Source organism: Sinocyclocheilus anshuiensis, unplaced genomic scaffold (genome assembly GCF_001515605.1).
Source record: "Sinocyclocheilus anshuiensis isolate Anshui unplaced genomic scaffold, SAMN03320099.WGS_v1.1 scaffold1120, whole genome shotgun sequence".
Lineage (NCBI taxonomy): Eukaryota > Metazoa > Chordata > Actinopteri > Cypriniformes > Cyprinidae > Sinocyclocheilus > Sinocyclocheilus anshuiensis.
Window position 1 is genome coordinate 323517 of NW_015551069.1, and position 15581 is coordinate 339097.

Genomic DNA, 15581 nt, shown 5'->3' on the forward strand with positions numbered 1-15581 from the left:
GATTACAGAACCGGCTTTACTGATAAGATGCGCGTTAAATATCGCATGCGATTAATCGTGCAGCCCTAATTAGAAAATACAAAACAAACTGTTATTAACGCAGTTTAACTGTAACATTGCCAAAATTATGTTCACGTAATATAAAGTACAGCTCACATTCGCATAATCTCATAAAAGCTGTGTAAAATTACATTCAAACGTGTTTTAAGAAATTAAACAATAAATGTTGGCTATTTGGTCATATTTGGGAAATATTTACCACATTCTGCTGAAATCTGCGCCAGATATGCGCAGTTATGCGAACTCAGCTTGCAACTAATAAATAAGTATAACTAAATAAATAAATAACTATAATAAGACATACAATCAAGACAGTGACATATTTAAATTCCCAATTCAGGTAACGTTAAGTTAGTCTTAACAGATAATAACTCGGACCTTTAAGCCTTTAAAACGAGAAAAATAACAACTGAGCTACCTGAACTGAACTAGCCGCTAACGGGCTAATGACAGGAGATGAAAGCACACTGACTTTAATCCTCATTAAAACACATCTAAGCTGTTAACGTTATACGATTTTAATGACAAGGACAGAAAAATGTTCCTGTAATACTGTGATCTGTCGCGGTCGAAGTCCCCACCCCAAAGACGCAGATGACAGGTGCTTAGCTAGGCTTAGGCCTTTAGCTAACGTAGCTAACCTAGCTTATCTTTTTAAAGTGGGTTTTACTAGGATTTTAGCATGTAGCAACTTAATTTAGCTGTTAGCATTTTAGCTCAACACTTAGCCAGTTATCTTTGCATTTGAATGTGATATTGGTGTTAGCTCAGGAGGTTTCGCTTTAATCCCGTACCGTTCTGACACGGCGCCGCCGCTCCGCCTCCGTTTTGAGTGGAACTCATGCTGTAATTATTCACGGACGAGTTCGGATTCGCGTAACCCTGTGTGGACATCTCTATCCGAGTGCTCCGAGAGTATACAACGCTGTCACCAGTTGTGGGTCTCCATCGACCTGCCCACAGCTGAGCGCAGGGTTTGTCTGACTAACTAACGGTGCTGATCACGGGCCGGGGAATCCAGAGATCTGTAGAGGCGTCACTGACAGCTCTTCAAAATAAAAGTCTTAATAAAATAAAATAAAAGAATAAAATAAAATTAAATAAAATTAAATTAAAACAGAAACAAACAAAGCGAAGCACCCGAAAAAATTGCCTTTTTGTCCAAAATTAAAGATGTATTTTGTAGTACAAGCAGGTGGCTCATCTTGAGAGATCTGATCCATCATTACTCGCTGGTAAAGATACTGTATTTAAAAGGAGACATTTGTGCTTTATTGTTACAACTTACATCTGTGTACATTTCGTTAAATGCTGGAAAAATATAAATATTAACAGCTAAAAATTGTCGTGTTCTACGCCAATTGACTACAAATGAGTTGGGTTCGGTTCATTGACATTTCCCCCACATTTATAAAGCGTGTTGTACAATATTACAGATTTGAAATCAGCTTCACAGTGATTCAGCAATTCAACAATTTTGAAACAACTCCAATTTCAGCTGTAAAGTTGTAAAAGTGAGTATTTAATATCAGAACTAAATGGCTATATAGTAGCCTATTTAAATGTGTATGTAGTATTTATTGTATTTATTTGTTAGTTTTAGTTTATGTAGTTTCAGTTGTGTTAGTTACCTAAACTAAACAAAAATGAGAAATGTTGCCTTGCCAGCTATCTGGAATAAGTTTCATTTTCTATTAATTTTCTATATATTTTCTATATAATTTTATTATATAATAAATATAAGTTTATTTAATTTAACGTAATGAACATCAATTATGAAATTAATTCAATTAAGCTATAAAGCAGAGGGCAATAATGTCATTATTCAGCGCAATTTAGATTCAGTGTTGATTCAATCCAGTGTAAGTGTTAAAAAGGTAATCAATTATGAAATGACTTCAAAAAACAGTTCTACAGAAGACAATAGTGTCATTCAATTCAGTTTTTAAGTTTTTTGAACACAAGTTTTTGTGTTCTCATCCAATAGTGTTAGTGCAGTCAAACTGATAATATTTTCTGAATATTACTCATCTTTCCAGCCCCATCTGAGCGAGTCAAAGGCTACAGTGGCAATAAACATTGTATAACATCCCCTCCTGGTCCCATGGTGTGTAAGGAATGTGTTTTTTTCTTTTTAAATTAACGTCCTTTTGACCTCCAGTTAAACTCCAATCTGGGATCAGTATGTCTCCTGAAATTATTACAGTTTAATTTATTTATCTAAAGCATAAGATGTAGGCTATATTTAGATGACAGAAAGAGGAATTTAATTAGTGTTTATAACAAAACGTAAGTAATTGCACCATACAGATTGACTAATTAATCTGTTGCTTTAAATGTCTTATAGTCATATTAGTCATAGTCATGGCCCAGATATCCAGACCAGTGCAACCATGGGTTTTGGGCCGAAATTACCATACTTGATGGTCTTGACTGTTGATCTTTACAAAAGCACCAGTGAGCACATTTTACAAGACGTTTTCATCCATAGTATTAATGCTGAAGAGTTTACATTTCACTCTTATATTTGCTTATTTGGGGTTATAGTTATTTCATGATGTATTATTTATCATACTTATCTATGCTATGACTTCTGAGTAATAAATGCCACTCCCTTTTGCCAAGAAGACAACACTCTGTGTCTGTGCTGGAGGCAAGTATCACTCACATAATAGCAATAAACTGAGATTAGTAGGTAGCAACAGGAAGGAATGATTGACAAAGCTGGATGGAAAATAACTGTCACTGAATCTGTTACGAGTGCTTGATTCATCGTTGCTCAATGATGCCACTTCATCAGATTAGACGTAGTTCCTTCCATGTTACCAGAGAATCACTTTATATATACTGGCAGCATACATAACAACCACACTGCAAGAGCAACCACTTCTTCAATCTGAGTAACAGTCACTTTTATAAATAAAACATGCATTTATGCATGTATGAATAAACAACAAACTCAGTCAAGTAAAAGCAATTAAAATATCTTTATTGTTAAAACATTATCAATAATCTTTAAAATAGTTAAACATACTTTCTAAGTAAAAGTAGCTGTACAACAGATATTTTGTAAAACCCTGTCTAGCTTAATGAAGCTCCAGGCTTCCTAAGTGCTATAGAACCATTAGTAGTGTTAAAGTCAGCAAAAATCACAATCAAAACACATTTTACTTCCATTATGTGACATATTTGAGTGAAAATTATATTTAGTTATTCAAAAACAATACAATGAACCACAGGGCTTATTTTGTCTGTCAGGAACTGATGTGATAAGTGTTTTGTATTTGAATGCATTCAAGCTTTTTGGAAAGTCATTTCAGAAGTGGAGCGATGATTTTTTTTGATGAGAGATTTGCAAATGCAAATATTATTTTCCTCGGACTAATGTGCACTGATGAATAGCACACATGAAGAGCACTTAATGCGAATTATGAAAGTAAAGAGATTTGATTCCATTTTGACTTCAAACATTCAAATCACTCACAATCTCACAATAAAAATAATTCCGAACCAATCACAGCAGTTTAGTACTGAACCTAAAACAGAGTGCATTATTTTCAGTCAGGTGCACAATAACTGTTCACTATATACACGACAAGCCAAAAGTTTAGAATAATTAAGTTATATGTATAAAATAAATGCTGTTTTTTGAACTTTACATTTATAAAAGAATCATACAAAATAAAATGTATCTCGGTTTCCACACAAACATGAACTGTTTTCAGTAATCATAATAATAAAAAATGTTTCTTGAGCATCAAATCAGCATATTAGAATGATTTCTGAAGGATCATGTGACACTGAAAACTGGAGTAATGATGCTGAAAATTCGGCTTTGACTCACAGGAATACATTTGAAAATATATTAAAATAGAAAATAGTTATTTTAAATTGCAATAATGTTTCACAATTATTACTGTATTTTTAATTAAATAAATGCAGCACTGCTGAGCAGAAGGGACTTTTTTGAAAACAAAAAAAACAAAAAACATAATTATTCCAGTCTTTTGACCGATAGTGCACTTGTACAAAACTCTTTGCAGCTTGTGTCATTCTCCATGCATTTGTTTCCTCATCACAGTGCTCCGTCATTGGTGTATGAAGGATTTCCGAGGCCCTCGGTGTCTCCCATCCTACCTTTCCGACACGTCCTTTGTCTCCACAGTACAACGGCGAGCGCGACGCTCCCCGCGATGATCCCTGCGCTCACAGCCGCCTGGTCGGGTTGCGGCGACTCATATCGTGCACACGACTTCTCGCTGAGTCCCGCTTGATTCCCGGCCGCCACGCACACCATCTCCCCGACTTTCAGTCCGGGTACGGCACCGTTTCTTAAATATTCTCCGAAAACCAGCTGCTTGTTTCCATCTTTCAGTGTGACCTCATAATGGGTGATGGTGGAGCGAGGAGCGCACCAGTGCACAAAGACTTCCCCGGATCCGTCCAGCTTCACCTCCCGGAGCTCCGGAGCCTCGGGTCTCTCCTCAGGCCCCGTCAGCCCAGGACAGAGGCAGCCCGTCTCGGCTGAAATCTTGTCGCAAGGGGTCGTTTGAACCGCACAGGGGTCATAATCACAAGGTCGGCGGATTACACGAGAGGTCGTGACCCCTGGAGACTGGGGCGCGCGCGTCATTGAACTTTCTTCATCGTAGTCGTCCTCGACTTCAATAATGCGAACACGTGTGAGAGGAGGCTGATGCAGTGAAGGACTGACAGATGTGGCACAGACGAGCTCCATCACACAGAGGAGGAGGAGGAGGAGGAGGAGGGACATGACCTGTGACACCAGCAACATCTTGATCCTGAAACAGATAAAGTTACAGTTAAAGTTCATTTTTAGCAGCTCCATTCAGAACATAAATAAACTGGACATAAGAACAAATTAAAGAACATAAGATCAAATTTGACCCTGTTAAGTGCATAATAAAAGCTCCTGCTCTTCTGAACAATTCATTGTTGTGTGTCATTGCAATAACAAAAATCAATATAAAAAATGAAATGACTTTTCAGCTCCCTATCCCTATCAATCCTATTATATTCTTTTTCACAAGAATATGAAATGAATTGAAGAAAAAGAAAAAACTCGGGTCGCAGTTGCGCTGTATGTCGACGCACAAACCACGAGGCAATTGGTGCCGACTTATAGGATGTTTTTAATGAAATACTCAAACATACGTAAATAAAATATTATTTTATCAGCGTTATTTTATTTTCATTGTGATGCTATTATAGTTTTTTTGTTATTATCTTGAATAAGATTTTATTTTAGTTTAGTTAAAGCTTTAGTTATTTTCTTGTTTTTTTTTTTTTCATTTTTATTACTATCTATATATGTTTGTAGAGTGTTTGGTTTTAGTTTTAGTTATTTTGGAACATCAAGTTAAACCAAATGAAAATGAGAAATGTTGCTTTGGCAAGCAGCCTAACTGAAATATTTTTTTTTAAATGTTTTATTTCAGTAAAAAATGTTTTATGGTTATAGTTTAAGTTAACAATAATAATCCTGACTAACGTCATTTCATGTTCACCTTAAACTGTTTCCATCCGTCTTTCAAAAGTCTTTCTCTGTGAGCAAACAAACAGCCTGAATGTTCCGTCTGGAGAGAATTAAAGTCAAACTAAACATGAGGATGTATTTTTAACACAGGACACACACTGGGCTCCACTCACACACATCGCAGTGGAATGAATCTCAAGGCAGCTCCTGACAGTTACCGTGGGAACCCGACTAAAGCCAGAAAGTGAAAGAGAAGTCCTGGTCCCTGATTGATGCCAGCTTGCTGAAAATTCACATCCAATAAAGATACACACTTGGATCAACAACAACCGCCTGACAGTTACCGTGGGAACCCGACTAAAGCCAGAAAGTGAAAGAGAAGTCCTTGTCCCTGATTGATGCCAGCTTGCTGAAAATTCACATCCAATAAAGATACACACTTGGATCAACAACAACCAAAAAGTTACTGCTGCTAGGGGATACTAAGTGATCAGACTAACAATTTCTACCTGGTGTAACAAAATAGAAACCGAAACACTGAAGGAAGAACCCAGGCCTATGTATAAACCAGAAGATACTTCATAAAGACTTGATGACTGACTCTAATGACTAATCAATTCTCTAGCAATGGCATAACAACACGCTTAACAGCTCATAACATCTTAACATCGCCCTGACAATAATGCATGGGCAAAAACAGTGTAGATATTGTTATAGTTGTTGCCAGAGATAACTAAAACTAAAACCATAAAAACACATTTTTTTGTGACTTGAAATAAAATAAATAATTATTAACTCTAATATAAAGTATAAAAATATAAAAATGAAAAAATAGCTGGAAATACATTTGCTTTTATTCCAGCTACTTGCCAAAACAGCATTTCTGATTTTCATTTAACTTACACACACACACACACACACACACACACAAAAGTGTAGAAGCAATTTTCACTTTGAATTTGATAGTAAATTTCATAAAGGTTTATTTTTTTAAGGATGTTTTTAAAGAAATACACAAATATACAGAAATAAAATGCTATTTTATCAGTGTTATTTTATTTTAATTGAAATACTATTTTTTTGTTGTTATTTTGAAGTATTTTATTTTAGTTAAAGTTTCAGTAATTTTCTTGGTTTTTCATTTTTATTAGATTTATCAATATTTGTTTTGTTTAAATATTTGTTTAAATATGTCTATAAAGTATTTATTATTTTTTTTAGTTTTAGGTTTTAGTTTTAGCTATTTTAGTACAAGTTAAACCAAATGACTTTTTTTTTTTAAATATTATATTTATTTAATTTCAGGTACCACTTATTTTATTTAAAGTAACATTTTTTATAGTTGTAGATTTAGTTAACGATAATAACCTTAAACTGTTTCCAACCCAGAAAATGGAAAATGCAAAAATAAAAAAAATAAATGAATTCAAAATAGCATCTAAAAATAACAAAATAAAATAATTGAATAATAAAAAAAATGTTCAAATAAAAACTTAAACTAATAATAAAAATAATAAAACACTACACTGAATTAAAATATTATATATATTATCATATGATTAATATTTAAATTGAAAGGAAAAAGAAAAATACAAAAATAAAAACAAATTAAAAAATATTTTGAAAAACTATAATACTCAATGGCTTATTTTACTAAACATTAAAAGTATATTAAAAATGATTCAATTAATTACATAAAATAATTATTTAAAAAAAGTTTTAAAAGGTACACTGATTATTTCAAAAATATTTATTTAGAATTATCCATTATTCCAAGATTTATCAAAGTTTGACAGTATAGTCACAATATCTGCAGTAGCTGCTGTAGTGTTTGGGTGGTTCCCATCATAAAATACCACACTATTAGTCCACTATTACAGTTCCTATTATACTGATCATCATGGCAACATGTAGCCTCAGCGTCAGTAAAACTGTAGTAAAAATGCTCAGCGTACCTGTTTGACAGCAGTCTGAATGGTTTTCTGCTCACGTCTTGAATGAGATCAGACTTCTGGTTTATTTTCTCTCAGTCTAATGCATTCTTCCCCTTCACCTTCCCTTTTTTCTTTCCACTAAAGCCCCTCCCTCTGTACACCCCCTCACCCATCTGCCGGCCTCCCACCGTCCTGCCTCACTCTTTTTGGCTTGCAACATTTCTTGTCGCGCTGAGTCTCTCTCCAGGACTCTCTTCGGCACTCAATGCTATCCCCCTCCCCACGTCCCTCTCTCGGCTCCTTTCAAGTGTGTTTGTGAGTCCCGCTGAGTTTTGTGCTGCTCTGCATGTTAATTTCTCCAGCAGGAGCAACAGGAGACATGCTGGAACTCATCTGGGTGTCCCATACTCTGCGTGTATGTGCAGGCGTGTCAGGGTTATTATAAAACTAAAACCATAAAAAAATGTGAACTTCATGAAATGAAATAAGATCAAATATATTTAAATGTAGAATATTTTTAAAACACAATTTTATCTCTGAATTTTACCAAATTACTAACAGTATCTAAATATCAAAGCAGCTACAAAGTTATTTTAGTAGGCTACTATTTATATACTATTACAGTATTTTATTAAAATTTGAATGAGCATCTGTTTTTAGAATTTCAGTTTTCATTTTAACTTTAGTTTAAGAATTTGTAATTTTGTTTACTTCTGTTTTTTTTCCAATTTTTCAACTTTTTATTTTATTTTAGCTATACAGGTGCATTTCAATAAATTAGAATGTCGTGGAAAAGTTCATTTATTTCAGTAATTCAACTCAAATTGTAAGTCAACATTCCTCATTTTTGTTTAGTTTAACATGGTGTATATATGTAACTAATATTCATAAAAATATACAAACATTCAAAAACAAATAAAAATCAGTTATTTAAATTTAAAGTGGAATTATCTAAAATTAAAGTGGAAACAGAAACTAAAACAAAATTTAGTTCAAAATGTTAACAGAAACTATAAAAGTGATACTAAAATAAAACTTTTGTGTTCATTGAGTTTTCGTATTCAATATATTTTCATATTTAAGTTGTTAATCACTAAAATCTTTATCTTTAATTGAGCTAAGAATTAATGTCTGATTCCAAAACGAACTTTTACACTGTAATAATTCATTTTCAAAGTTGCAAATAAAACTGATTAGAGTACTTTTTACCAGAAAATACTATTTTCTTAGTCTTCTTTCTACTTCAAATTTTCACGTTCTTTGCCGTTTCTTTGTAACTATTTCTGAAATTTACTAGCAATTTTTGAGTGAATTGTTTATAATTTTTTTTACATATACAGTGTTTATATATACAATTCCAAAACGAACTTTTACAATGTAGAATAATTTTTTTTAATTTTTATTTATATACAAGAAAATACTATTTCAGTTTTTCTACTACAAAATTCCAATGTGTTACTTGTACTAATTTCGGAGTGAAAACTGTTCAACAATAAATTCTGTCTTTTTTTTTTCATTTTAATTTTTCAATTTTTCTGTGTTTAAATATGCAGAATGGAAAATGAGATTTGCAACAGAGGAACATTTTTCAGAAAGTCAGAAGTCAGAAAGATCTTTATTACCAAGTATGTTTACATACACAAGGAATTTGACTTGGCGACAGGAGCTTTCAGTGCAGAAGAAAGTATGGACATAAGTACGGGCATCATTTTCAGTGAATAATGACTTGACTATTTTCATGGTGTTATTTTTAATGGACATGGTCATTATGATCCGTCACGATGTGGCAAAGAGCTGCGCAAAGATTCTTCAATAATTCTCATTTTGTGCTTCATGGAAAAATAACATAATACTGGTTTGGAAAAACGTGAGAGTAAATAAACTAACTGAAACAATGTTCTTTTTGGTCGAACTGCCTTTAAAAAGCCCTGTTTATTACAAAAGCTGCGATGTACAAAGTCTCAGCTCATTATTTGCTCCACTTCACATTCCTCTCCTCTATAATTGTATATGTCCAGCAGAGCATGAGCCATGACAGAGAGAGAGAGCGAACTAGACGGCTGATATTCATTTCTATTGACCCCCATTGTTGTGCTTTCCAGGCCGAGGGGAAGAGGAAACCCGTCCTTATATGGGTTTCATTACCATTTAAGAGCCACATAACTTTTTACTTTTTTCCATGTTGCAAGGCATTTACAGTGAGGTTGTGGATGCAGTCGTGCTGAACATGAGAATGAGATTGTTGGTTCTCGTTCAGGCCCACATCTTGACTCAGAAACATCTCACAGACAGCGACATGAGTCACAATATCACGGTGAAAAAATCTGTGTCAGGCATGTATGGTCATGTCTGTGTGTGTGATCAGGAAGACAAAACATATTCAATGTCTCAACATTGACAATCCTGTTTTTGCTCACTATATAGGGGAGGTCGGGGCTAATTCTCTCTGTTATCACTACAGGTGGGTTTATTTTTGAAAGTCAAATTCTACACAGACACAAACCTTAAAGCTTTCACTACAAACAAGCTATTTTCACCATATTGCTCAGGAAAAAAAGATGAAGTTCATTGAACACACACTGACCTTTTGTCACAAGTCCAGTCCAATGGGAACCACCACTGAACAACCTTAAGCAATAAAATAATTACAAAGCACAAAACAATTCATGAAACAGCAGAAATGGAAAAAAAAAAAAAACATTCTTCAACCATTCTTTTAGAATTTGGAATCAATCAACTAATCAAAGGCATGCACTAGCAATCAAAAGTTTGATATAAGATGTTTTACGTTTTTTGAAAGAAATCTTTAATGCTCAGCAAGGCTGCATTAATTTGATCAAAAATATATTTTGAAATTTAATTTATTCTGATGCAAAGTGATCAAATGTGACAATAAAACATTTATGTTACAAAAGATTTCTATTTCAAATAGATAAATGCTTTTTATTGAACTTTTTATTCATCAAAGAATCTTGAAATAAAAAGAATCACTGTTACCACAAAAATATTAAGCAGCAAAAATATTTTCAACACTGATAATCATAAAAACCACTGCTGATATTTGATAATAATTGAGCGGAAAATCAGCATATTAGCATGATTTCTGAAAGATCATGTGACACTGAAGACTGGAGTAATGATGCTGAAAATTCAGCTTTGATCACAGAAATAAATGACATTTAAATATATATTCACATAAAAAAAAATTTTTATTTTAATAATATTTCCCATTTTTTGCTGTATTTTGATCAAATTAACGCAGCCTTAGTGAGCTTTGAACATTTTTTTATTTTAATAATATTTCCCATTTTTTGCTGTATTTTGATCAAATTAACGCAGCCTTAGTGAGCTTTGAATTGTTTTTTATTATTTCAAACTTGTGACTAGCAGTGTGTATTAAGTATTTGTGCTTTAAGTAAACTTTAGGTATTTGTTTTTGACTCAAAACATACTGGTACATGCAAGATCTTGTGACTTCTTCCGCATATCACGACATGCCCTGCATGGTCCAAACAGAATGACTCCTACAGAAACCATTACTGTGGTTTCTATGGTAAAGTTGTCAGAAGGGCAGTTAACACATTCTCAGATGGACAGACAGATATTTGATTGCGCTGAATTCACTCGCTTACGTTACAGTCAAAATACTGACATAACAGCCAGACTGGTTTTCATTTGATGAGGCAAACACTTTGGCACTGGAGTTCATGTCTTATTCTTCCACCCACTGCTTCCTGAAGACCCCCGGCATTCAGTCTCCCACTCTCTCTCCACTACATACTATTAAAACAATCTGAATCCATAGGGAAAGAGCAGGCCTCAAGAACTCCTGACCCCTGCTCCAGTCTCACACTCCAGTCTGATTCCACTGAGATGTAGACGTCACAGGAAAAGAAAACATGTCTTAAATTTCAGAAAGCACATGTCATGATATTGACCAGAGTATGAAACCATATTTTACTAATAGAGTCTGTGGGACAGAAGACAGAAAACTAGATTTTGCCTCGCAAAACTCACTGCCACAGTTGCCAAGGTGTTGCTATGAATTTCTAGACTGTTCTGGGTGGTTGCTAGGTGATTTATTACTGGCCCAAATCAAAAGATTCCCCTACACGTTTCTATGAGTACAATAAAAAATTTAAATAATATACAACATACATAATAAATACATGTATAAATGTAAATGTAAACTATTACAGTTTTTCTCAGTCGCTTTGGTGCATTTCTCAAATCAGAAATGAAATTCTCAAAACTACTTGTTCAACCTCCACATCATCTAGTCATTTGTACACATCATAAAAGCAGTTTCTTTTCATTCGAGAATTGAGCCAAAGCAATTGAGAAAAACTGTAAATGCTTCAGATCTTTATGTAACAGGAGAGTTATTGAAAATGCTATTGTTCCCTGTAAAGCAATGCTCTTCTCAGAGCTTCCCTCATGAATTACTAACACATCCACCCACAGCTCAATGAATAAATTATTCAGCACAAGCACTAACTCATGGCTGTGTGTATCAATAATCCCCTGATAATGAGCTGTCACTCATGTCAAATGCTATAGTTGTTTCTTTACAGCATCTGGGCTAAAAATGAAATGAATGAGCTCATATTCTTTTGGGGAGCTCTCATGTAGGTAGATGTTGATTTTCAGTTTATTTTCGGTATTCGGGTTAAAATCCATTAATATGACATCCTGACCCAGCTAGATTTCCAAAAACTCAGTGTCAGGCAGAATTTCATGTGTTTAGATTTTGAATAAAACGACAGTAAATACTCAGAATGGGGAAGAGGAACTTAGAATTGCATCTAGATGTTTTCCATTCTCCCTTTTTTTATTTCTGTTTTTCGTACCAAACGTTTATTATGCACAGACTTCCATGTAACGTTTTCTGAAGTAAAAAAAAAAAAAAAAAAAGATTGAATAGATTTGCAACCAAAGCCAAACTAATAATTTTCACAGAAAACTGGAACATCTTGTCAGTGAATGCTAATAATCCACTCTGAAGTCAGGAACATTGTGAGTGAAAATGTACTTTGAATTAAGAATGTCATCCAAGAATATGTGATAACAGAAATAAACCTGTTACGTTTTTGCATGTTTTTGTTTCTCTGTTGTAAGTTTAAATTGACAAAATATATTCATAATGAAATACATATATAAAATAATTTATAAATAATTTATCTCACTCTGTCTCTTTATTTGTTCAAAATTTTGAACGAATAAAACGAAAAGGTCTTTAACGGCATCTTAGCTGATCGCGGCCCCTACGGGTCAAAAGATTTAATGTCAGCCATTGAATGCTGTTATCCTGCCAGTCAGGAAAATAGCTATCAAATCATCGCTTCCGCTAAAATTATTTATTCCGATTATTTTGAAAGTTCTGTTCATGCGTTTCTTCAGGGCTCATATGTTGATCTGTGCTGCACTCTAGTGGTCATCAGCGGTCATTGCGATCGGAATCGATACATTACCTACACCTGAGATTTATCAAAATCACTCAAGCATAATTAATGCACTGTAAATTTAACAAAGAAAACAGCTGGAGGAGAATCGCATGCAAATATGCAAACGAAGAAATAATTGGATTGTCAGATATTAAGTGCACTTCTTCAGCCTTGGTGATGCATTTCCAAAACCAAAACAGTTATGCAACATGTTCATATAGTGCAGCTATAAGAGCGTTGCGTCGCGATAAAGCACATATCTTAATAAAAAGATATAGTTTAAACACTTTCTAATTAGTTTTGGATAAAAGCATCTGCCAAAATGTATTTGTAATGTAATGTTTTTTTTCTGGATAAAGGAAGCACACATAGGCTTATGCATGGAAGGATGTGTGGATGTGTCCCTCTGGTCACTTGATTAGAGGCATTACTGTACAGGGAAGCGCGTCACGGATCCTCCCCCTCCATACCATAATAACCCGTCATGGCTTCCCAAACCCGCCTCTATATGCACCGATTCCACGCACGCCACCGTCTACACCGACCAAACTCTCATCCGCGGTCACGGAGAGCATTGAAAACGACGCCCTTGACCCATTTCCAATCAGGAACGGTCTGATTTCTGACTAGCATTGATGGATTGTGCACTTGCGGCACCGGCCGGGAAACCAAATGCATTGCTCACCGGATGCTCTCGGTTTCATTTGTTTGACTGGTTGTGAATGTGTCAGGAGGCACCTATAACACTGTAAATCTGCTCTCCTCGTGTCATCTGTACAGTTCCTCGCGCGCTTCCTTGTTTCAGGCCAATTGCGGGACGGGCTGAAGCCACGGAGGAGGGGGGTGGTCTCAGGTATCCGGTTCTTTCCGTAATCCTGCGCCGGTGGCATTTTAAATCCGTTTCTCCAGCGGGATCTGCTCAGTGGTGATTGTTTACTTCATGCGTTGTTCTTTAGAACTCTTAATTGTTGCATTGCGCAGAACGTTTAATTGACACATTATCGCACTTGCGGATTATATAACGTTTATATTATAACTTCTGCGGGATGACGATAACGTGTGTGTAGAACGCTGCGTGGTTACATTGTAGCTCTCGCAGAATGAGCGTTTCGGAACGTTTCACTGTTTTACTGTAACAGTGCAGAAGTGAGCAGAGCAGCCCACCGGGATCCGGTGTAAATATTCAACAAATGATAGAGGAGGAGTCGGTGCACGATAAAAGGGATGTGAACCGAGAGCAAAGAGCTTTGGATTCGGTTTAAAGCGCGCGCTCACTGTGTTCTCCTCAGTTTGCTGGAAGTCCTGCTGCTTTATTATGAAGAGTGATCTCTCATAACAGGATTTGGGCATTATCGATCGGATTATGAGTGATCATCCATGCAAAGTGACGCGAGATTGACTTAGTTTCAGATCTTGAGGGGATTTATTTCTGTTCTTCTTCTTCTTCTTCTGGAAACGCATTGGCATCCAGGATGCACCCAGAAAGCAATGAGAACACTGCAGGAGCAGCAGCCAGCGGGACACCCGCTTCGGAAGAATCGACCACTGAACCGCAGGCTGGACATACCGAGCACCTTGCAGTGGAGCACAAAGAGCCGCAGGAGTACGAGGAACAGGAGTGTAAGCTCGCCCCGGAGGACAGCACGGTGCAGCCGATACAAACCGGCTGCCCCGACAAGCGTCCGGCGACGCCGCCCGGCGCACACCCGGGACCGGGGTTCGTTCCCCCGGAGGGGGGCTTCGGCTGGGTCGTGGTGTTCGCTGCTACGTGGTGCAACGGCTCGATTTTCGGCATCCAGAACTCATTCGGGATTCTGCACATGATGCTGGTGAAAGACCATCAGGAACTGACGGACCAGGCGTCTCAGTTCAAAGTGGGTGAGTGTGTTTCAGTGTTTCACTAAGTGTTGTAAGTGTGAGGTGAAAGGAGATTGCAGGCACGCTTGATCCTGAGAGGCTTAAGGGATCATAACGGTTTTTTCGAGCCCCAGAGTCTGGTGGCCGCGCCAGGTAGAGCACTGGTTGTATTAAAAATAAATCCTTTGAAAAATATAATCTTCTTGTATAATTCAAGTATGTAGTGGTGCCTTATTGAACTCAGAAGGCTTAGAGAACATTCACAAAGCCTGGACTTTTCCTAGTAAAGTTGAAGGGGATCAGCCGCAGACTGATAGCTTTACAGCCCATGACCTCATGAATATATTTCTATTCAGAGAATGAGTTTCCGAGTCATTTCAAAGCTGAATGTCATCTCATAATTGTTTTGGTACTCATTTTTTGCATGCACTTTATATAAGTCAACATAATGTTCACAACCCATTTTACTTTCTTTCTGAGAGGAAAATATATATACTGTATTTACTACCGTTCAAAATGTTTTTGAGAGAAGTCTCTATGCTCACCAAGGCTGCAGTTATTTAATAAAAATACAATAAAAATAATATAGTGAAATATTATTGCAATTTAAAATAACTGCTTTCTAGTTGAATATATTTTAAAATGTAATTTATTCCTGTGATTTCAAAGCTGAATTTTTAGCACAATTACTTCAGTCACATGATCCTTCAGAAATCAATCAAATATTCTGATTTGCTGCTCAAAAAACATTTATTATTATTATGTTGAAAACAGCTGAGTAGAATTTTT

The 15581-nt window shown here is 35.6% G+C and overlaps 3 protein-coding genes across 4 annotated transcripts in view; 1 reads left to right on the forward strand and 2 right to left on the reverse strand.

Moving 5' to 3' along the window:
• Positions 1-1085, reverse strand: part of LOC107662171 (protein transport protein Sec24B-like) — a 32675-nt gene extending 31590 nt beyond the window's left edge. For both annotated transcript variants that reach the window (XM_016452087.1, XM_016452086.1), the window contains exon 1: positions 855-1085. In XM_016452087.1, coding sequence (XP_016307573.1) covers positions 855-954 — 100 coding nt within the window. In that variant the 5' untranslated portion in view covers positions 955-1085. The remainder of the gene's footprint in view (positions 1-854) is intronic.
• Positions 1086-3997: 2912 nt separating this feature from the next.
• LOC107662172 (LRRN4 C-terminal-like protein) lies at positions 3998-7573 on the reverse strand. Its single transcript, XM_016452088.1, has 2 exons — positions 7513-7573; positions 3998-4862 (listed from the first exon to the last, which is right to left on the reverse strand). The coding sequence occupies exon 2, from the start codon at positions 4853-4855 to the stop codon at positions 4136-4138; it is 720 nt and encodes a 239-aa protein (XP_016307574.1). The 5' UTR covers positions 4856-4862; positions 7513-7573; the 3' UTR covers positions 3998-4135.
• A 6297-nt stretch (positions 7574-13870) lies between these two features.
• The window catches only part of LOC107662173 (monocarboxylate transporter 8), a 54474-nt gene continuing 52763 nt past the window's right edge, over positions 13871-15581 (forward strand). Inside the window, exon 1 of the mRNA XM_016452090.1 lies at positions 13871-14813. Coding sequence (XP_016307576.1) covers positions 14408-14813 — 406 coding nt within the window. The 5' untranslated portion in view covers positions 13871-14407. The remainder of the gene's footprint in view (positions 14814-15581) is intronic.